Genomic DNA, 25,093 nt, shown 5'->3' with positions numbered 1-25,093 from the left:
CAGACATCTTACCAAAGAAGATGTATAGATGGAAAATAAGAATATGAGAATATATTCAACATTATTCATTATTAGGGAAATGCAAATTCAAACCTCAATGAAATATTTCTACACAAAAATTAGAAAGGCTAAAAGCCAGAACCTTGCAATATACCAAATACTGGTGAGGATGTGGAGCAATAGGAACTCTTATTTATTGCTGGTGGAAATGCAAAACATATAGCCACCTTGAAAGATAATTTGCAAGTTTCTTTTAAAATTAAACATAATCTTAACATACAATTCATCAATTATTATCCTAGGTATTCACTCAACTGATTTGAAAACTTACATCTACTAAAACCTGCATATGAAATGTTATTAACAGCTTTATTCATAATTGCCACAACCTGAAAATAACCAAAATGTCCTTCCATAGGAAGAAGAAGACGAACAAAATAATGACCTAGGAGACTAATGAAAAGTAATCAAGCTGAACAAAAAAGAGGAAAAATAATTATTTTATAGGGAAGGGTGAAAACTTCCCACAGCTATTTCCTGGACTTAGGGTAGAGGAAACAGAAAAAAACACAAAGATTTGATGATGTCCCTGAAGGGGTTTGACTGCATACATCCTCAGCTGCTGCCTGGGGGGTTGATCCACTTAGCCTGCATGTGGGAAGTGACAAGGTACATAATTAGTTCCTGGCAGCTGTCAGATACTAAATATGTACCTTGAAGTACTAATTATGTACCTGATATGACAACATTTTTTGTGCTTTCTCCCCTTGGCTCATCCCATCATAAAGATACTTACAGGACTTGAGCAAAGAGTAGAAAACATCAGTGATACTGTTAGTACGCAGATAAGGAATAACATAGCGGAGACAAAGGACCTGATGAATGCAATGAGAAACACACCTGATGGAATGAACATAAGGTTGGAAGAAGCAGAGGAAAAAATTAATGACCTAGGAAACTAATGGAAAGTAATCAAGCTGAACAAAAGTGAGAAAAAATAATTATGCAAAATGAGAATAGACTTAAGAAACTCAATGACTCCATCAAACATAATAACATTCAAGGTACAGGAGTTCCAGAAGAAGAAGAGAGAAAGAGGTAGAGAATTTATCTGAAGAAATAATAGCTGAAAACTTCCCTAATCTGGGGAAGGAAACAGACATCCAGATCCAGGAGGAACAAAGAACACCCAAAAAAGTCAACAAAAACAGACACATATTAAGACATACTATAATTAAATTGGCAAAATATATTGAAAAAATCTTAAAAGCAACAAGACAAATGAAGATATTAACTTACAGGGAAAACCATAAGCTAGCAGAGATTTTTCAGTAGAAACTTTGCAGGACAGAAGAAAGTGGCATATAGTCAAAGTGCTGAATGGGAAAAATCTGTAGTCAAGAATACTCTATTCAGCAAGGCTATCTCAATATAGAAGGGGAGATAGAGTTTCCCAGACAAACAAAAACTAAAGGAGTTCATGACAACTAAATCATCTCTGCAAAAAATATTTAAGGGGACTCTTTGAGTAGAAAGGGGAGACCAGAGTGACAGTATAAAGGTAGAAAACTCAAAAGCAGTAAAAATGAATATTTCTCTAAAAACAGTCAAGGAACTCACCAAAATAAAAGGATATGAATATAATAGCATATACTTAATGTGGGGAGGAGAGGAGTAAAGAGTGAGTTCAAATGTAAACAACCATCAACTTAATATAGACTGTCATATGGAGAAGAGATTATATACAAACTTAGTGGTAATGATATATCAGAAACCACGAATAAATATACAAAGAATAAAGAATAAGAAATCCAAACATATCACTAAAGAAAATCAACAAACCATGAAAAAGAGAAAAAGAAGACAGGATCAGAGAAAATCTTCAGAAACAACCACATAACATATAATAAAATAACAATAAATACATACCTATCAATAATTACTGTAATTGTCATATTACAGTAATTACTGTAAATGTTAATGGACTAAACACTCCAATCAAAAGACATAAGGTGACAGAATAGATAAAAAAGCAAGACCCATTTATATGCTGCCTACAGGAGACCTTAAGTCACCTGCAGATTTAAAGTGAGAGGATGGAGAAATAGCTATCATGCAAATGGATGTCCAAGGAAAGCTGGAGTAGCAATACTTACATCAGAAAAAATAGACTTTATTTTTTTAAATATTTTATTTATTTGAGAGATTTTTAAAAAAGATTTCATTTATTTATTTGAGATCCCTGCTGAGCAGGGAGCCTGATGCCATCCTCAATTCCAGGACCCTGGGATCATGACCTGTGCTGAAGACGGACGTTTAACTGACTGAGCCACCCAGGTGTCCCAGAAAAAGTAGACATTAAAACAAAGACTGTAATGAGAAAAAAACGACACAATATAATAACAAAAAAGACAATCCAACAAGAAGATATAACAACTGGAAATATTTATGCACCCAACATAGGAGCACCAAAATATGTAAAAAGTTAATAAAAAACATAAAGGAACTAATCTATAGTTCTATAATAATACAATAAACTATAATATAATATAAAATTATAATATAAAACTATAATATAAAAATTATAATATAAAACTATAATAATACAATAATAGCAGGGGACTTTAACACCCTACTTACACCAATGGACAGACCATCTAAACAGAAAATTAACAAGGAAACAAAGGCTTTGAATGACATACAGAAAAAGATGGATTTAAAAGGTATATTGAGAACATTCCATCCTAAATTAGCAGAATACACATTCTTTTCTACTGCACATGGAACATTATCCAGAATAGATCATATATCAGCCCACAAAATAAGCCTCAACAAATTCAAGAAGATCCAAGTCGTACCATGCATCTTTTCTGAACACAAGGCTATTCAACTAGAATTCAATCAAAGGAAAAACTCCGGAAAGACTACAAAAACATGGAGGTGAATAACATGATATAAAACAATGAATGGATCAACCAGGAAATAAAAGAAGAAATCAAAAAGTGCATGGAAACAAATGAAAATGAAAACACAACAATCCAAATCCTCTGGGATACAAAAAAAAGTGGTCTAAGAGAGAAATTTATAGCAATACAGGCCTAACTCAAGAAGCAAGAAGAATCTCAAACAAACAAATAAACAAACAAAAACAGCCTAACCTATCACCTAAAGATGCTAGAAAAAGAAGAAACAAAACCCCAAACCAGCAAAAGGAAGGATATAATAAAGATCAGAGCAGAAATAAATGATGTAAAAACTAAAAATAAATAAATAAATAAATAAGAAAAAAATCAATGAAACCAGGAGCTGATTCTTTGAAAAAAAAATCAATAAAATTAATAAACCTCTAGCCAAACTTATCAAGAAAAAAAAAGAGAGAGAGAAAAGACTCAAATAAAATCACAAATGAGAGAGAAGAAATAACCACCAACACTATAGAAATACAAACAATTATAAAGGCTATCATGAAAAATTATATGGCAACAGTTTAGACAGCCTGGAAGAAATAAATTCCTAGAAACATATAAACTACCAAAACTGAAACTAGAAGAAATAGAAAATTTGAACAGACTGATAACCAGCAAGAAAACTGAATCAGTAATCACAGAACACCCAACAAACAAAAACCAGGAACAGATGGCTTCACAAGTGAATTCTAATGAGTATTTAAAGAAGAGTTAATACCTACTCATCTCAAACTATTCCAAAAAACTGAAAAGGAAGGAAAAGTTCTAAATTCGTTTTTAGTCCAATATTACCCTAATACCAAAACCAGACAAAGACACACTAAAAAAGAGAACTACATGACAATATCCCTGATGAACATAGATGCAAAAATTCTCAACAAAATACTAGCAAACGGAATTCAACAACACAATAAAATTAAAAAAAAAAAATTGTTCACCAAGAACAAGTCGGATTTATTCCTGGGTTGACAGGATGGTTCAATATTCACAAATCAAACAACGTGATACATCACATCAATAAGAGTAAGGACAAAAACCATATGATCATTTCAATAGATGCAGAAAAAACATTTGCTGAGCAAAGGAAATAATTCACAAAATTAAAAGGCATCATATGAAATGGGAGAAAATATTTTCAAACTAAATATCCAAACAAAGAGATTTAGTGGGTTTAGAGCTATTTATCCTGATGTGCCCAGGCATGAAAACTAATTCATAGCCCTTCTCCTTGTTGAATATAGCCTTCAGGCTGCCTGACCAGAGCACACAGGAAGCTGTATAGTCCATCCAATAGTCCTGCTTGCAGTAGCACTTGGCCAAAGAGTGCAGTCCCTGTCTTTCTCCATCTGCAGAGCAAAACTGGTGGCCTCATCTCACCACAGACTTACAAAGGAAGACTGAAAATCTGTTATTTAGGGTAGCTGCCTTTAATTCTTAGTCACGTCTTCTGGATAACTTGCTGCAGTTTCTATACTAGCACTTGCTCCTTCACTTGCACTTTTATAGTATGAAGATGGCTTCTTTCCCTAAACATTATGAACCAAATTCTGCTAGCCTCGAACTTTTCTTCTGTAGCTTCCTCACCTCTCTCAGACTTTAGAGAATTGAAGAGAGTTAGGGCCATGCCCTGGATTAGGCTTTGGCTTGAGGGAATGTTGTAGCTGGTTTGATCTTCTATCCAGACCACTAAAACTTTCTGTATATCAGCAATAAAGCTGTTTTGCTTTCTTATTATTTGTGTTTATTGGAGTAGCACTTTTTATTTCCTTCAGAACTTTTCGTTGTATTCACAACTTGGTTAACAGATGCAAGAAGCCTAGCTTTCATCCTGTCTTGGTTTTTTATATGCCTCCCTCACTAAGTTAATCATTTCTAGCTTTTGATTTAAAGTTGGAGATGGGAATGGCTGGTAAGTAAAGCTTTCAAAACACACATTTATCAGTTAAGTTTGTCATTTTATATGGACACAGTTTGTGATGCCACAAAACAATTAGAGTAATAACATCAGAAATCACTGACCGCAGGTCACCACAACAAATATAATAATGAAAAAGTGTGAAATACCGTAAGAATTACTAAAATGTGACAGAAACATGAAATGGGCAATTGCTGATGGAAAAATGGCATTGACTTGTTCAACACAAGGTTTGCACAAACTTCCACTTTGTAAAAAAAAAAAAAATGCAGTATTTATGAAGTGCAATAAAACCAGGTATATCTGTGTCCAGTCAGTGAACCAAAAGATAAATAATTTAAAAAGCATGAAGATAGCCTATGAGACTTATAGGTAACAATGAAAAGAAACAATATTACCATTGTAGGACTTCCAGAAGATGAGAGAGAGGGACAGAAAGTATTTTCAAGCAATAGTGTCTGACTACTTCCTGAACACGGGGAGAAAAATGGACATCCAGATCCTTTAAGGCCAACTGGACTCCAAATAGATTGAAACTAAAGAGAGCTATAATTAAATTTTCAAGAGTCAAAAAGAAAGAAAGATTTTTAAAAGCAGCAAGAGGAAAGAGATACGTTATATATCAAGGTATTCCCTTATTAAGACTATCAGCAGGTTTCTAAACAAACTTTTCAGGCCAGAAGAGGGTAGGATGACATATTCTAAATACTGAAAGGGGAAAAAAAAATGTCAACCAATATTTTTAGGCCCAGTGAAGCTGTCCTTCAGAAATGAAGGAGGAATAAAGACTACTGAACAATTAACAACAAAAAACTTTAAGGAGTTCATTACCACTAGACTTGCCTTCTAAGAAATAGTAAAGAAAGTTATTTGAGAGAAAGTAAAATGAATGCAGTAAAAATAGCCATAACTACAATAATCTGTTATTAGATACACAATATAAAAATATGTAAATTATAACAGCAATAAATTAAAATGTGATTGGGAGAAGTGTAAGAGTAAACTTTTGGAAATCTACTGAAATTACGTTGTTAACAGATTAAGATAACGTTTTATAATTTTAAGATTATTTTATGTAGGCCTCAATGTAACCCCAAGGGAAAAAAATCTGTAACAATTACACAAAGGAACATGATGAAGTAAAGCATACTGATAAAAAAAAAAAAAAAGACAGCAAAACATGGAAAAGATAGCAAGATAAGAAGTAAGGAACAATGAATTTATAAAACGAACAGAAAATAATGAACAAAAATGGCAACAGTAAGTCCTTACCTATCAATAAGTATTTTAAACATAAATGGATTAAATTCACCAATCAAAATAGATACAATAACTAAACAAACAAACAAAAAGCACAAACAAAAATCTACTTATAACTACTTATAAAGCCTCACTTTGCTCTTAAAAATGCATATAAACCGAGGGCAAATAGATGGGAAAAGACTTAACGTCACCCAAACAAAACAAAACCAAAACAAAAAGCACAGCAGTAGCTATACTTATATCAGATAAAATAGACTTTAAACTAGAAATGGTTTTTAAAAAGAGACAAAAGTCATTATTTAATAAAAAAGGGGTCAATCCATCAAGAATGTATAACAATTATAAATATTTATCTGTCCAACATTAGAGCACCTAAATATATAACAGAGCTAGGAGAAAAAACAGTGACATGGCAATACTTGGGCACTTTAAAACCCCACTCTCAATAATAGATACGTCATCCAGACAGAGAATCAATAAGAAAACAGCAGATTTGAACAATACCATAGACTAATGGACCTAACAGACATATATAGAACATGCTTTCCAGCAACAACAGAATACACATTCTTCTCAAGCACACATGGTACATTCTGTAGGATAAACCATATCTTAGGCTACAAAACAAGGCTTAGCAGATTCAAGAAGACTGAAATCATACCAAGTAGCTTCTCTAACCACAGTGGCATGAAACTGAAATAAATAACAAGAGGAAAACTGGAAAATTAACAAATATATGGAAATTAAACAACACTCTCCTAAACAACCAAAAGGTCAAAGAAGAAATTCAAGAGGAAATAAAAAAAATTCTTGAGACAAATGAAAATGGAAACACAACTTACCAGAATTTATGGGATGTGGCAAAAACAGGAGGAAAGTTCATAGCAATAAATGCCTACGTTGAGAAACAAGAAAGATTCCAAATAGATGTACATAAGGAAATTTTGATATTTTATATAAAAGTATAATACTCAGCAATGAAAAATATGAAATACTAACAAACATATAACATGGATGAAACTCAAAAATATTACTCAAAGTAGAACACAAAAGTGCATTCTGGATGCTGCTGTTTATGTAAAAATATAGAAGGGGCAAAACTGTTCAAAGATGACATACAAATGGACAACAAACACATGAAAAAATGCTCAATATCACTCATCATCAGGGAAATACAAATCAAAACCACAATGAGATACCACCTCACATGGTCAGATTGACTAAAATTAACAAATCGGGGGAGGGGGAAAGATGGCGGATGAGTAGGGGACCCTATTTCAACCGGTCCCCTGAATCAAGCTGGATATCTACCAGACCATCCTGGTCAGCCACGAAATCAGCCTGAGACATAAGAAGATACATCTGGATCTCTACAAACAGAACATCTCTGGCGTTTGGTCTCCAGATGCAAAGCGGGGAGCTGAGAGTCTGTGGGCAGATATTGGAAGATAAACAGAAGGGGGAGGGAGCCACTGCGCTCAGGCACCGGGAAGCAGAAGCCTCCTGTGCTGGGGAGCAGGCCGGGCTCCCAGACTGGTAGCCGCAGGGAAATCAGGCTGAAACTGGGAACTTCAGAGCGCACCCGTGAAACAGACAAACCAGGAGCTCAGCAGCACGTGTGGGAACCGGAGGCGGCTGGCGGTGTTAGAAGCACAAAGGGCAGAGACCTGCCGGCCCTGGGAGGGAGCACGGGGAGAGCAGCTGTGGGGCGCACAACCCTGGATGCTGCGGGTTTTAGCAGCATCCATGGAAACAGAGTTTGAGTGGCCTGGAAAGCTCAGTGAAGAGCAGACTGTGATCTCTCTGTTTTGAGACAGAGGTTTGGGTATGGTCACTGCTGCTCTCTCAGAAGAGACACAGAAAGCCGCCAGAGAACAAAAGCCAAAAAAACCCCACAAAAACCAGTTCTCACTGAGCCCATCCTCCCCCTCTGGGGGCAGGACAACCCTGCCCAAACAGGGTTGCCTGAGTATCAGTGCAGCAGGCCCCTCCCCCAGAAGGCAGGCTGAAAGACCAAGAAGCCCACATCCCTAAGGTCCCTATAAATCAAGCGCATCTTGCTTGGGTCCTGGTCAATAATTTGGACTCTGTACATCCTCACAACCACACTTCATCAGAATGACAAGGAGGAGGAACCCCCAACAAAAGGAAAGAAACAGAGACTGTGGCCTCTGCCACAGAACTAATGGTTATGGGGGAGGGGCGTGCTGGGCTGTTTCTCAGGTAACCCTGCCTATATGGAGTTGCCCCACCCCTGTCAGGGGAATGGGTTCAGTGGAAACCAGTCCTCCTTTTGGCCTTTGCTCCCTCCCAGGACAGCTTCTACTTAATTAATACATCTATATGCCACTTGTCTTCTGCCATTTATGATTTCAGTACCTGCTTCAAGACACAACCTTGATTAAGGTCTAACATAATCTTATGTACATTAATTACAAAAGAGTAAAAAAGGAAAAGGCAATCCCTGGTATTGAATAGTTGACTTGGTGCTATCAGCTACTCTTGGTGTTCTACTGTTGTACGTAAACATGTTCATGAAACATCAACATCACATACAGCCACAGTAAGACAATTATGGATCAAGACAAAAATAAGGCAATTTCACAACTGTGTCTAAATATGAATAAAATATAAATATCTTCCAAGCCAGAAAAAAATGACCAAGTATGCCTTTATTGAACTAACATGAGCAGCTGTTACTTCTTAACAAATTACAGCTTTAGGATTATTTTAGCCTTTCCATCTCCTAGATAAGATTTATTAAGATACACAATCATAGAATTACCTTTACTTCCTGGATTCCATCCAAACCGGAGCAAAGGCCTGCTTCCTAAAACCTTCTCCAAATCCCTTAGCCTAAATCCTATAATGCCTTTCTAACACCTTGGTGAGATGCCCCCACCAGTCCTCCTGGTGTGTGTTCTCTCTCACTGCAATGACTAATAAACCTAACTTGTTTGACTACAGGTGTGTTCACAATGGTCTTTGGCAGGAAGACATTGACAGAAGGTAATAAACCCACCATAATTGCTCTCCTCAACTGAGGACTTTCTTCCCAGTGTTATACCAATAACCACACTATGGCATTCACAAATATACTTAGATAAACACTGGAAGGTTGGACACCTTCTGCATAACTCCTGTAATATCCCCAAATCTAAGCCATTGCTTTAGTGAAATGTGTGGTTGTCATTACATACCGAAAGTCCGTGAAAAAAGAATCTTTTATATGTCTAATAAAAATGTTTTAAAACTATACGGCATGATAAGGGATTAAAGGAAGAAAACAAAAGAGATAAAGGAGGTCTACTGTTAGAAATCAAAGGAAAACATTAGCATACTCTATTACAGGGAAAAACAGCTTATGGATTCCATATATAGAATACAAAAAATGTAGACAGGTGTTAACACACTGTGTAAAATGATTTCATGTCCTCCAGTATCACCATATGCTTTGTGAGGGGCATTTGAAGTGAACAGTTTGAAGTTTTTTGTTTGTTTTTTAAAGATTTTATTTATTTACTTGACAGAGAGCTAGAGGGAGATCACAAGTAGGCAGAGCAGCAGGCAGAGGGAGAGGGAGAAACAGGCTCTTCCCTGAGCAGGGAGCCCAACGGGGTCTTGATCCCAAGACCCTGAGATCATGCCCGAGGGGAAGGCAGCCGCTTAACAGACTGAGCCACCCAGGTGCCCCAACAGTTTGAAGTTTAAAGTTTAAAGCCACCCAGGTGCCCCAACAGTTTGAAGTTTAAAGTTTAAAGTTAAAGCCACCTGAGGGGTGGCTCAGCTGGTTAGGCATCAGCTCTGGTCATGATCTCAGGATCCTGGAACCCAGCCCCCTGTTTCCGGCTCCTCACTCAGTGTGGGGTCTGCTTGGGATTCTCTCTCTCTCCCTCTGTCCCTCCCCCTGTTCATACCCTCTGTCTCTCTCTAAAATAAATAAATCTTTTTAAAAAATTTTAAAAATGAAGGTATCATGCAATGGCAATGTACAAACTGAAGTAGATCAGAAAAAAAAAAAACTTTTATGCAAAGAATTTTTCAACAGAAAGCAGTTTACTTGTAATGGATTTGGAGTCCTAAATTAAAGATTAGATTCCATGTCCTGAAACTTATAGGTTTGGTGCCCTTAACATTTTTAATCTTCTCTTTTAAAAAGTCATATATATATGAATATATATCCTACTTCAGAAGATTAATGTGAGAATCAGATGAGATTAGTATATGAAATACTACTGTAAAGGAAATTACTTGATTGTGATTTTCAAGTACATTTTCACATACATTTTATTTTTATTATAATTGTTCAGTAGTAGAACTTAATCATGATAAGTTCCATTCTGCATGTCAAAGTAGAGTTAATGAATTCTTAATTTTTTAACTTGCTCTTTTTTCAAAAATTATTCCTTCAACCTGAAAAATTTTCTGAGTTACCATATATTGACTACAGCACTTAAACCAGATAGAAATCTAAACCCCCGTATTGTGGCCTCCAGTTTATAATATAAAACATTATAACTATACTAATTTGAAGTATTTTAGCCAAGAAAATAAAGTGGATGCCTTCAATTTAATCACTTTTTTTAAAGCAGATAAGCATTCTTTCAACAAATTTTTAGTTACTATTTATTTATTATAATATTGTTCATTATAAGCATGCAAATGTGACATTTTTTTTTCTTCTTTCTTTCTTTGACCATTACTTCTATGAAGTCTGATGCTTCTGGGTCAAAATTTTCCTCAAGACTATTTTCTCTGTCACTTAGTGGTCACTCACAAATTTGTATAAATTGCAGCCTGGGCCACTGTTATACATATTTCATATTGATTCTTTTTTTTTACCAGTATGATTCCTGAAAAGAGTTCAATATTTCTTGGAAGTTGTGTGCAAGTGTGTCAGAAGAGATGGAGAGGTGAGAAGGGCCCAGGAGTTAGCAGAAGTGTGGGAAAGGGGGGATCAGAATGTACAAAATAGCACAGGGAAAATGCTGTGCTTTGCAAGTGACTACAGAGCGGTATGATCTGACTTAATACAGAGGTAAATAAAAAGAGCCTTAAAAATTTAAATTATAAAACAAATATTCTTGATTATTTACCTGCTTCTCTGGATCTTCACTCTCATTTGACCTTATCTTCCATGGAACTGTGACATGCAGTAATATTCCGTCAGAATCTGCAGTAGGAAAAAAAAATGTTGTTTTTTTTCTTCTGCAGCAGTCATCGCAATCAAGCATGGGTTCTTAATTCCCAGTACATGGCGGGGTCTCAAAATGTAAGTAAACTTATACAGATGTGCCCACTCTCCTTGGAGCAATGTTTTTACTAGATTTTCAGTAGCACACTGAAAACGGCTAAGATCCAAACAAATAAAAATTAGACATTACAGTTCTACAGGACCATCTTGTTCGTTTCCTTGGGACTCCGAGGAATAAACTGAGGGCAGTACTCACACCTCTAGAACCTCTGGCCACAGAACGGGTTGACCCAGGAAGACGGCCTGCATTTCAGCTGCTAAGACCCTCGACCCTTGGATAACATCCTCAGTCACCTACCCTGACCTGGGGGGTGGGGGAGATGCGGTGGAAGGCACCACAGGAGATCCAGGAGTGGCGGCAGTAGGGTTCCCAGAGAAAAGGAAATTGCTCTCCTGAGAGAGCCCGGCCCTGCTTGGAGGCAAGAGGAAAAGGAAGTCGAGGCTCCAGTGGTCTTACCCAGGCGGGCGTGCAGCCCTCCAAACTCAGAAAGCAGAGCAAAGAGAAGGAACATGGCTGCGCTGTAGCGCTGCAAGCACAGCCAAGGCTGAAGGCCGTTGGGCCGCTGAGGCTCGTGGGCAGGCGCACTCCGGGAAGTCCGGCACGCTGGCCGGGCATGCGCATGAGCATTGTGCTTGTTTTCAGCTCGCGCTGGCTCACCCTTAGGGCTCCAGAGTGGATGAGGGGTTTCCACAGGTCTAGGGAGAGGAAGCACCAGACACAAGCTTGTTTATACCTTTGCACACAACTGATACGTTCTGGCTAAGTTTACGGTTATTAAACCCTCCAATAGCGACATAGGGGCAAACGAGCCGGATTTGTTTTACTGGTGAAGTTCTTGGTAATGTCTATTCTCCTTGTCACGGTTTTCCGGCGTATTTTTTATTTGCTGTGACGGAGGAGAAAGAGGGAAATAAGAATGTTAACCACGCTTACGAGAAATATTCTAAGTCGTGTTCCTGCTGACTTAATTTATTATCTTTGCAAATAAGGAAAAATCCAAGAATATTGAACTTGATCTTGGATAAGTCAATCAAAACACTTTTCTTCAACTGTGTGCCTATTCTTACAGTATGAGATATAATCAGCTGGAGAAAGGGAAAGGAAACCTAAGTGTTTTGTTAACAGTTATCTAAGCACTAGCAGGGAAGCTGTAGAGGTGGGAAAGGCAGCAAGACAAACAGGAAATGTGTCCCAGGTGCACAAGAGCATGCAACTGTCTATGAATGTTCTAAGAGAAATCTTAAACCACACATACCCAAAACCTAACTCAACTTCTACCCACCTCTCAGCTATACCTTCTTTTATCCCAGTGCAGCCTATTGCAAGGATGAATTGTGTCAAAGCTGCAACGATAAACTCCAGTCAGGCTTAAAACTTAGACCTGCTAGTAGTACATTGGGGTTCTCAGAAATTCTCATTAAAATAAGGCAGGCCAGTGATCATGATGACCTAAAATAAGTTGGTGGCAATGAGGATGAGGGAAAGTTATGGTAGAATCATCCTGATAATGTATTTTTTTCACACACCTCACCCACTAAAGTGTACAGTTGAATGATTTTAGGATTTTTCATATATTCATAGATGTGTTCTATCACCACCCCTCATCCCCAGCTCTTTAGCCCCCTCCTAAACAACCCACCCCTACACAATCACTAATCTTTGTCTCTAAAGATGTCCCTGTTCTGGATATTTCATACCAATGAATAACATATGGATTTTGTGACTGGCTTTATTCACTTAGCATAATGGTTTCAAAGGTTCACCCAATTTGTAGAGGTGTCAGGGTTTCATTCTTTTTTATGTCTGAATAATATTCACTGTGCATAGATCACTATTCATACAATGTTTATCCATTTATCAGGTGATGGACATTTGGAAAAGGAATCTCTTGGTCTCTGTAGTGAGGTACTCCCACCCCTGAATCAGGAACATCTTTGTTTATGATGGAGACTCTGTAGGTTCTCATTAGACTCCAGCTAGGGTGGTGGTTCCCTTATCCAGTGCTTTGAGGGATGCAGAAGTGCACTCATCTCAGTAACAGGGAGATAGGGAGGTGGGCATTGGAACAAGAAATTCTTACCCAGAAAAGCTCAGCTCAGTGAAAAAGGACTAACAAATCTGGGTTCACCAAATGACAAAGATATATCCTAGATCTCAATTTACCTGAGGTCAAGGAAGTATCACCTGGAGACACAATAGTTATCTATGACCAGGAACTCAGTTCAAGCAATTCCCTGAAGATAGAGTGATGTTAGTGACTACCTGAGGGTTCTGGGGATCATTTCCTCTCAATATCCCAAAGCCTGAAATGGATAGAGCAGGGAACCATGAGCTACTGGAAAGGTGTGGACTGTGAGTGTCTTCTGAGATGGGAGCTGTTAACATGGCCCCGGGCATCTGAGGGTGGGCGTCAGCAGTGAACAATGGAATGCTTACAGCTTGGGATGTAAGAGCCTCCCTGGTTCAAAAGAGGCGATGTTGCTTATTTCCTCCTAAAGGATCACAGCAGGTAGAAAAATCAATAGACACAGGCCTATGTATTTCACTCTCAGTATTTATTTTTGTTTGTGAAATTGAAAGCTTTAAAGCCATAACAAAAGGAGAGACTAGCAGATTTTCTTTTTTCATTCTCAGATCAGGGCAGTTAACAGTGAATGTCTTGGTAATATTCTTTCTCCAACCTATGGCTTTTTGACATGGGTTTAGTCACTGTTGTAAAACAAATAGAGAAAAAAAAGAAATGCTAAATTTTAATTGTTAATAAAAGCTATCTAATTTTACTGTGCAACTACTGCTGTAGCAAGTAATTAGCTTATAGAACACTGCTTAAGTGTCACAGTCTATGCCCGTGCTCCATGAAATTCTTAAAGCCAGCTTTCTTTTTCGTGAATTGTCTGTGAATTCCCAGTAAAGGAAAATATTATAAAGTGGTATTCACACACATTTCATTTACACAGTTTCAACAATTCACGTGGGTAAAAGAAAATCCCCAGCAAGGAAAGAGAAGAAAAGAATAATACAAATATGTGAAGAAATAAATAGTAACTATTAATTTGTCTATTTTTACTTTACAGGAAGAGTACTTCCAGAAGTCCTCTGTGCATTTCCAACAGGTATGCACATACATACGCATGTTGGAAACCAAACTCATTTTTTAGCCCCTCCACATCATCACTCCAACACAAACTGGTGCTGAGCCAGCTACATAATATGTCAATAGTAAAAGGTGTCATCATCCATTGTGTCAGAAATGTCTTTCTACCCTGGAGGGACAGTGAATTTATCATTTTGCCTGGTGGCATCTGATACATCCTCAATAAATGTAAATTCCGTTTCCCATCACCAGATATATCAGGCTATGTGCCAAAATTGTAGAGTTCTTAAGAGTTAAACCCTGGAGTCTGGTTGTCTTAAATAAAACTCCAGCCCAAAACTTACTAAAATTCTGTAAACACAGGGAATCATTTAAATTCTTTATGTCTGTTTCTTCAGGTTAGTATGAGAATAACAAGAACCATGGAGTCTTAGGAGGAAATATAAACATCAGGAGTCAATCTGTGTAGATCTACTAATAGGATCCTCAAATATGGGAGCAGGATGCATAATTGCTCATAAATATTTTAAGAACATATTTAAATTCTCTTTAATGTAATTTTCATTACAAAAATGTTGCTTAATCTCTAGCTAATATTAGTTGATATTAACATTTCTAAATTAATATAAAACAAAATTATCAAATGCTTTTAGTCTTTGTTTTAGTATATGATATGGATAGGTAAGAATCAGTATGATGAATGGTGAAATAATAACTTCCTTAAGTGGAGTATTTTTCAATTTTTTTTAAACTTTCATGAATTACATCATTTTAATTAATTTGACTCCTTCAGTTCACCTTTAACTCTATGACACGGTGCTGTTATTGCTGTCTTCTGATATAAATCTGTATAAAAGAAATAGCATTACTTTTAGGGTTAGGGAACATGTATTCTTAAAGGAAATCAAGAAAAGTAGAAAAACTAGACTTGTACTATTCACTCCATTCCCATGTACTGCTATCTACTTTGCTTCCCATGTCCCACTTAGTGATCATATATTCTAGCATTTGGTCTTTTTTCTAATGTTAATCTAAGTTTTAACAATGTGAAGCATTTTAAATTTCAAACTTAAATATCCATCTAGTATTTTTCTCTATTTTGTCTACATAAAAGATGAAATATTAATATGGTTGACAATGCTTCTCCAAAGTTAAAACAATGATTTACATGCAAATCTTCAAATTCTTAAATTATCATATTTCCAATTTTATTGTTCTACCAAATAACTATGTAAATAACGATTTCACTTTTTTGCGGTCCTTAATGAGTCCTCTGTATCTTTCAGCTACATTGTTACATACTGTGGAATTTATATAGCCTCCATTTTTGTTTTCCTTCGGTTCCTATACATACGCAATTCCTGTTGGAAGAGGAGTGTCATTGTGTTCAGGTTCCTACTACATGGCAACAATTCCTTGGCCACAGATGATCAGATCAGGTTTGAACACCTAACTCAGAATTATAAATCCAGACAGAACATTGGCTGAATTTAGATTCATTTACACAGCTATTTTCTTGTATCTCTTGAAAATGTGAACTAAGAAGCATTGCCTTTGGACAGATTATTTGTATTTTATTTGAAAATGAATCTAGAAAGGATTGAGATAGGTATGCTGGACTATGTGCAAGCAGAGCAGTCATTTTGGAGAGAATTGATAGACAAGAAGAGATGATTTCGTTCATAAAGCCCCTGGGTGACAGAAAGAATAACCTATTTCCTGAATATCTAATTCATTATCATCACTTTGGACTTCAGCTCTACATAATTACTTACCCTTGTGGCCCTAAAACCACTTATTGTTGATCTAAAACTTAGGCTGTTATGACCAGATTTTGTTATTTATGATCAATGATCCCTTAGTATAACATTTCTTTCAAACGTCAGGTTCGTTTCTAGCAACTATTCAGATTTTTCTAGGATGTCTTAAGTAAGAGCAGTGGAAAACTTAGGCCAGACATCATCCAATGAAATAAATTATAGCAATTTAATGATTATGTAAATGTCTGTACAAATTATGCTGACTTTAACTGGTTGCTACTAACTTGTTGAGAAATAAAATGAACTAACTTGGGAAATGGAGATGCTGATGGAAATTTTATATTATTTTATCTCCATCTACACAAGTAAGAAACAGAGACATTTTCCTTTAACATGGAACAACAAGATCCACTTATTTATCTTTACTTCTGCATTCTTATTTTCCTAAATATTCACTAAGCAAAATTATGGTTTGTATTGGTGTTGTGGTAAAGAAAAAAGCTGTGTTTAAGTGAAATAATCGACAGAGAAAGACGACTACCATATAATCTCACTTACATGTGAAATCTAAAACTAAACAAACAAGCAAACTCATAGATACAGAGAACAGATTGGTGATTGCCAGAGATGAGAGTACAGAGTGGGAAAAATGGGTGAAGGGAGTCAAAAGTACAAACTTCCAGTTATAAAATAAATAAGTCATGGGTATATAATATACAGCATGGTGACTATAGCTAATAATACAGTATCGCATATTTGAAATTTGTTAAGAGAATAGATCTTAAAATGCATCAGAAGAAAAAAATATTTGTAACTATGTATGGTGAGAATGTTAACGAGACTTATTGTGGTGATTATTTTGTAATATATAAAAAATATTGACTCATTATGTTGTACCCCTGAAACTAATATAATGTCATATGTAAATTATATTTAATTAAAATAAAAATTAAAATCAAGCTCTGCTCGACCACAAAAATTAAAATAGCTGTGCAAGTACCTTAATTCTAATTTTAGAAACACATGAACAATATTAAGTGTAAAATAGTGTGTGCTCTGTATTCTTTATTTTGTATCCTATTTTCTTTTTATATTTGTCTCACCTTCTACATATTCTATTCACAAAATTTGCGTCTCTATCTTTACTAATCTCCTTGGCACAACTCAATGTCAATGCCAGGAAAGTGGGGTTGCTTGTAAAGTAGCAATTGCTCCTGAAGCAATTATAGCCAATGTGGGTTTCTATTTGAAAGGTCCTGTGAATTTATTATCTTCAGTTGTTTCTGACCTATAAGAACATAAAGGATACTTGACTGAACTTTAGAAACAATTTGGTATATACTAAGAGTCAATATTTCTAAATATTAACACAATCCATCCAAGAATCCCTACTTGCAAAATTCTGAATTACATTTGAATTCTTCCCATAATGCATTTTAATATTAAATATAAATAATAATAAGTTTACTTACTCTCCGGTTGCTGTTCCCTCTCTGTTCCAAAATCTTGTTTTATTCCATTTAAAAACAATGATGACAGCTAAAACAAGGAGAGGTAGAAAAATGTAGAAACCAAACAAGTAGCTATTTTTTCGAGAAACAGCACGTTGTTTTATAGGCAGGTGCTTCTCTTGAGCTGAAAACAAGAGTACCTTTTAACTTTTTCAAGAATTATATTCAAAGCATATTAATAATTTGAAATATAAAAGTTAGGGATTCAAATAATACAGTAAGAGAAGAAATAAACAAATTTAAAAGCATTTTCCTGTATTCCGTGACTAGTCCCCAAAGTCCATCATAATTACATGTATATATGTATATCTATATTCATCTATCTATATCACTGACATACATTTATTTTTAATCTTTATATATATTTAATCTTTAGTTATGTGTTTTATTAAATATATTTTATTTTATTACATTTGCTTCTATGAGTTACGTAGAATACATTAAATTGATATTATCTAATATTTCTTCCATTAAAAAAAGCAAAGCAAAAAGAAGTGTTTTAAAACTAATTTAATAAAAAATTACTGACATAGCTGATGACTACTTTTAAAAAACAATGACTATATACTAGGTTAAGTTTCCATATTATCTGTATAAGGTGATATTATTCTAATTTTGACTATATTAATTAGAAAAATAAATATTCCTCTAAGTGTTATAGACAGTACAGAAAATTAGAAAACCTATGAAGCATTGTTCCAATTAAACAAAATAAACCCAAACAACTAAATACATAAAACACTAAATTAAGCAATCAGAGTTACCACCAAAACAACTCTGGCAATACTAAGTGCAAATGAAGTTAATGTCTCCCCAAAAAAGACAAAAATTTTGTAACTTTAAGACATAGACAGAATCCAATTATATGTTGATAAGAAGTGATTTACCTAAAAGTGACTCAGGATGTTACATGTACTATAGGAAATAAATTGACAAATATATGCAAAAATATTAAAATTAAGCAAATGTATAGTGGGCTTAGGCTATGGTAGAACTCAACACTTTTAAAGCATCATTTCCTGCCCATCTATCAGAAAAGGTCAACTCTCCATCAATTCACCTTAACTAAAAATTGTATCATATTGGAGTGGAGCTTCCTTCTCACGTGCTTAATTACTCTAAAGGCTGAGTAAAGAAATTGGACCTAATCATTATTGGATTAATTGGGCAATATCCATTTTTCTAAGGAAGAAAGGGCTTCCACTTCAGCTATGATGAATATTTTTTATTAAATAGTGCTTAACTAGCCCTCATAATAAAATATATAATAGGACAAAACACATGAAAGAAATGGTTTCTAGAAAGCAACAAAAAAATGCAAAGCTATAATATCTGAAGAAAGGAAACATGATATTGATTTTATAAAAATCCAGTTTTACCCATGGACAATTTACTGATCTCAGCACAGAGAATTGGGAGTCCTAGGGAAAGGACAGAATTCCCACTGAGTTAAAGAGGCAGAGGAAAGTATTCACAACAGTCTTAATGGCTAGAATCTGCAAGGTGCAGCACTAAAGGGAAAGGGAAAGATATAAACACACACACACACTATGAGACAACCTAAAGCTAATTCGACGGCAGCTCTTACTGGGTTGAGAGTGGAAAGGTGAGACCAGAGTTGGAGCAGGGCTGAACAAAGTGCATCAAGAAGATCCCAATTTATCCACATCTTCACTAACACATGTTGCCTGTATTTTTTATTACGATTATTTTAAAGAATGTAAAGCAGTATCTCATTGTGATTTTGACCTGCATTTTTCCAAGATGTTGAGCATCTTTTCACGGGCTTATTGGCCATTTGTATATTTTTTTATGGAGATGTATATATTTAAATATCTTCCCATTTTTAATTGAGTAGTCTTTTTTTATTATGAACTTGTAAGTATTGCTTACATATTCTGGATACAAGTCCCATGCGAGATATATGATTTGCAAATATTTTCTCTCCTTCAGTAGTTTGTCTTCTTGGTTGTTATCATTTGCACTGCAGAGGTTCTTAATTTCAGTGAAGTTCAATCAATCTATTGTTTCTATCTTCACTTATGCTTTGGTGTTTTCTAAAATAGAGCCCATGCCAACGTCCCAAAAATTTAGTTATGTGTGTGGTGCTTTAGAAGTTTAACTCTTACATTTAAATCTATGATCCATGGATTTTTTATGAATGTTGTGATGTAGCAATCTAACTTCTTTCTTTTGCATGGTTATCTACTCCTCCCATTTATTGAAAAAACCATTCTTTCCTCCAATTAAATTGCGTTGGTATCCTTAGCTATAAGCATGAAGTTTTATTTTTGGACTCTCTATTCTATGCCATTGAAAAAATGTCTATCCTTATCCTTAAGACAGTACTATACCATCTTGATTATTTTACCATTATATTATGTTTTGGAATTAAGAAGCATGTTCTCAGTTTCGAGGCTTCTTGAAAACTGTTTTCAAGATTGTTTTTAACATTCCTGTACCTTGAATTTCTGTATGAATTTTAGGATCATCTTGTCAATTTCTGCAAAAAAAGAAAAACAATACAAAACAAAAAAAACTGCTTGGGTTTAAGAATTGTATTGAATTTGTAGATCAATTTGGAGATTATTTCTGTATTAACAATATTGAGACTTCTACTACATGAACATGGCATGTCTACATTTTATGCAGATCTCTCAGTCAATACTGTATTTTTAGTTTTCAGTGTTTATCTTACACTTCCTTCACAAAATTATTCCTAAATATTATGTTATTTTTGGTAATATTATAAAAGGATTTTTTCCCCTCAATTTAATTTTTATTGTGGTAAAATACACAATAGATAATGTTTATCATTTTAAACACTTTTAAGTGTGCATAATTACTATCATTAAACACCAGAACTTTTTTACCCTCCAAGCTGAACTCCTTAAATATTAATTTACCATTCCAATCCCTACCCAACCTCTGACAACTACCCTTCTATTTTTTTCTATGAATTTGACTATCGTAGGTATCTCATAAAAGCAGAATCATCCAAAATTTGTTCTATTGTGATGGACTTATTTTAATTATATATTTAATATAAGGTCTTCAAGTTCCATCCATGTTGTAGCATGTACCAAAATTTCATTCCTTTTTAAAGCCGAATAACTGTCCATTATATGTGTATACCACATTTTGTTTCTCCATTTATCTGTTGATGGACATTTGAATGTTTGTACTTTTTAGCTATTATAAATAATGCTGTTACAAGCATGGGTGTACAAACACCAGTTAAAATCCATGCTTTCAATACTATTGAGTATATATTTAGATGTAGAATTGCAGGATATGGTAAGTCTATATTTAATTTCACGAGGAACTACCATACTATTTTCCACAGAGGTTGCATCATTTTACATTCTCACTAGGAATGCACAAGGGTTACAATTTCTCCACATCCTTATCAGCACTTGATATTTTTGAATTTTTTCATAATAGCCATCCTAATAAGTATGAATTGGAATTTCATAGTTCTGATTTGCAATTTCTTAACAATTAGCGATGTTGAACATCTTTTCATGTGTTAATTGGCCATTTGTGTATCTTCATTGGAGAAATGTCTATTAAAGTCATTTGTCTATTTTTTAATTAGACCATTTCTTTGTTGTTGAGCTGTAACAGTTCTTCATATATTCTGCATATTAATCCTTCCTCAGATATAATATTTATAAACACTGGGTTATATTTTTGTTGATTGTGTCTTTTGATGAACAACAGTTGTTAATTATGATGAATTCCAATTTATCTATTTTTTTCTTCTGTTGCCTGTGCTTTGGTGTCATATTCAAGAAATCATTGCCAAATTCAATATAATAAAAACTTCCCATGTTTTCTTCTAAGAATTTTATTATACTTTTAGCTCCTACATTTAAACCTTTGATCCATTAGAAGTTAATTTTTGTATATGATGTAAGGGTCCATCCTCATGCTTTTGCATGTTGATATCCTATTATCCCAATACCATTTGTTGAAAAGACAATTCTTTCTCTCATTGAATGATCATGACAACATTATTGGTTTGTTTCTTGGCTCCCCGTTTTATTTCACTGAAAAATTTCAGTTTTCCTATGTTGTTACCCAAAGTAATGTACTTTGGGTAACTTCCAAGAAGGTACAAAAAAGCCCTGGAGTCAACTTTGTCTTTTTATTTTAGCTTCTATTGACCACAACTGAGAATTCAGACATTTTCTTTTACTACCCATAATGATAAAGCAAAAAATACTGATGGAGAAAGACATTTTACAATTTCTAATCAGACAAATGCAAAAAAAAAAAAAAAAAGTAGAACACTGGACTGTAATGGTGATATTGAAACTGATCATACAAATGAAATCTCATAGTATGAGTCTTCAGATGCTATCATAATCTTTCTCCAACTCAAGAATCAATGAGCAAACAGAATATTTCTAGTGTTAAAAAAGAAATATAATATGCGCATCCAGTTAGTCATACTTTGTCATGCAATATCTCATCACAAATATCTGGAACATTCTGTATAGTATAGAAGAACTAGGATAGTATCCTTTCATGTTTTCACAACATTTGGAGATGAACATTTATTTGATGTGGTTCACAAGGGGACAAATATGTATACAAAGTTGACTGGAAGGAGTTAGATGGCGTAGAAGCAATAAATATTAAGATTAAGCATTTTGATGTTTATAAATATAAAAATATGTTCTATGTGTACAATATTATTTATAATTGCTCTAAAGAAAAGGAAATAACAAAATAAAAATAAAACATGTACAATATCTGGATAGAGTTAAGATGGTGGAGGAATAGGGAACTCTATTTTCATCTGGTCCCAGGTATTCAGCTAGATAGTCATCAAATCATTCTGAACACTTGCAAAATCAATGGGATATCTGAGAAAAGAATTGCTGCAATTCTACAAATATAAAAGCTACCACTTTTGCAAGGTAGTAGGTTGTGGAGACCAGGGGTATCGGAAGATAAACTGCTGGGGGTGGGGAGGGAGGGATCCGGCTTAAGGAGGCTACTGAGAAGTATTATAAGAAGCAGAGCACAAAATCAGAACTTTTAGAAGTCAGCTCTGGTGGGAGACATCCCTGCCTGAAAGGCTCAGGTGGTGAAGCAGGGCAGAATCCCAGGTGGGAGAGCATGGTCTCAGGATCCCCAGGGCCACAAAAAGAAAAGGGGTGCATGAATGTGGCAAAGTTCCCAAGCACTAGAGCAGGGAAGCCAACTGCAAACAGCAAGACTAGGCACAAGATTTCTGCTCAGTGTTGCCATAAACCGTGACCCACTGTATGGTGAGGCAACTGCTCTCTGAGCAGGGGCCCAGCAAAAGGCAGATGTGCAGCAAAACCCCCCACCCTTCCCTGGGAGGAATGGTATGGGTCTCCACCACAGGAGTCTGTAAAGTTTGGGGACTCAAACAGGGTAGGATGCCTGAGATAAAAATGCTTGGTTACAGGCTGGGTGAAAATGCAGAGTTCCAGTGGAAACTAGGGAGACAAGAGTGATTGACTGCTTTTCTGTGAGGGTTCACTGAAGAGTGGGGGAAGCAAACTTTCAGCTCAGGGGCTAGATATCAAGGCATCACCATTTTTATCCCACCCATCAGTGCTAAAAACCTTCAGGGAGCAAACCAGCACCACATGGTTCAATCCAGAGCCATTTACACTAAGCCCACCCCTGGCAAGGGGGGTGCAATTCCTCCAGGCAAAGGCACCTGGGAATCAATGCAACAGAGAAGGAGAAAGAGGGCGGAGGAGTAGGGGACCCTACTTCAACTGGGCCCCTGAATCGAGCTGGATATCTACCAGACTGCTGCTATGACTCTCAGAAGAGAACAGAAACCCACCAGGGAAAGCCACCAGAGAACAAAAGCCTGGAAAAACCAGTTCTCACTGTGCCCATCCTCCCCCCCCAACACACACAGGGGGCAGGGCAACCCTGTTAGGGTTGCCTGAGTATCAGTGTGGCAGGCTGAAAAAGGAAGGCTGAAAAAACCAGAAGCCCACATCCCTAAGGTCCCTATAAAACACATGCATCTAGCTTGGGTCCTGGTCAATAATTTGGACTCTGTACATCCCCACAACCACACCTCATCAGAATGACAAGGACGAGGAACCCCCAACAAAGGAAAGAAACAGAGACTGTGGCCTCTGCCACAGAACTAATGGATATGGGTATAACCAAGTTGTCAGAAATGGAGTTCAGAGTAGCAACTATCAAGATGATGTATAGGCTTGAGAAAAATATTAATGAAAATATACAATCTCTAAGGGCTGAAATGAGAATGAATCTGGCAGAAATTAAGAATTCTATGAGTGAAATGCAGTCTGAAATGGATGCTCTGACTGCCAGGGTAAATGAGGTAGAAGAATAAATTAGTGAGTTAGAGGATGAGATGATAGAAAAGAAGGAAAGAGAGTTAACATGGGGGAAAAAACTCCATCTTCATGAAAAAAAGCTATCAGAGATTACTGACTCAGTGAAACGGTCCAATGTCAGAATTATCAGCATCCCCGAGGGGGTGAAGAAAGAGCAAGGTCTAGAAGAGATATTTGAACAAATTATAGCTGAGAACCTCCCTAATCCGGTGAAGGAAACAAGCATTCATGTCCAAGAGGCAGAGAGGAACCCTCGCAAAATCAGTGAGAACAGTCCAACACCACGTCACATAATAGTAAAATTCACAAATCTTAGATCCAAGGAAACAATCTTGAAAGCAGTGAGGGGGAAGAGATTCCTCACATACAGAGGGAGGAACATCAGAATAATGTCAGACCTGTTTACAGAGACCTGGCAAGCCAGAAAGGGCTGGCAAAACATACTCATAGCACTAAGTGAGAAGAACATGCAGCCAAGGATATGCAATATCCAGCAAGGCTATCATTCAGAATGGATGGACAGACAAAAAGCTTCCAAGACCGGCAGAAACTGAAAGAATGTATGACCACCAAGCCAGCCCTACAAAAAATATTAAGGGGGGGTTCTATAAAAGTAAAAAGACCCCAATAGTGATACAGAACAGAAATTTACAGAGACAATCTATAGAAACAAGGACTTCACAGGCAACATGACGACATTAAAATCATATCTCTCAATAATCACTCTCAATGTGAATGGCCTAAATGCTCCCATAAAACAACACAGGGTTGCAGATTTGGATAAAAAGACATGACCCATTCATACGCTGTCTACAAAAGACTCATTTTGAACCTAAAGATACATCCAGACTGAAAGTGAAGAGATGGAGAACAATTTTTCATGCCAATGGACCTCAAAAGAAAACTGGGGTAGCAATTCTTATATCAAACATATTAGATTTTAAGCTAAAGACTGTAGTTA

The 25,093-nt window shown here is 35.9% G+C and overlaps 1 protein-coding gene across 1 annotated transcript in view; it reads right to left on the bottom strand.

The window, feature by feature from the left end:
- Positions 1 to 25,093, bottom strand: part of LOC130541838 (disintegrin and metalloproteinase domain-containing protein 18-like) — a 220,725-nt gene that overhangs the window by 167,942 nt on the left and 27,690 nt on the right. Inside the window, exons 3-5 of the mRNA XM_057303392.1 lie at positions 17,726 to 17,888; positions 11,856 to 12,094; positions 11,241 to 11,317 (exon numbers count right to left, since the gene is read on the bottom strand). Of these exons, the coding sequence (XP_057159375.1) occupies positions 11,241 to 11,317; positions 11,856 to 12,094; positions 17,726 to 17,888 (479 nt within the window). The remainder of the gene's footprint in view (positions 1 to 11,240; positions 11,318 to 11,855; positions 12,095 to 17,725; positions 17,889 to 25,093) is intronic.

The sequence above is a fragment of the Ursus arctos genome, unplaced genomic scaffold (genome assembly GCF_023065955.2).
Source record: "Ursus arctos isolate Adak ecotype North America unplaced genomic scaffold, UrsArc2.0 scaffold_27, whole genome shotgun sequence".
In the NCBI taxonomy this organism is placed as follows: Eukaryota; Metazoa; Chordata; class Mammalia; order Carnivora; family Ursidae; genus Ursus; species Ursus arctos.
The sequence above is the reverse complement of the archived record's forward strand: the minus strand, read 5'-3'. Positions and strand labels throughout refer to the sequence as shown.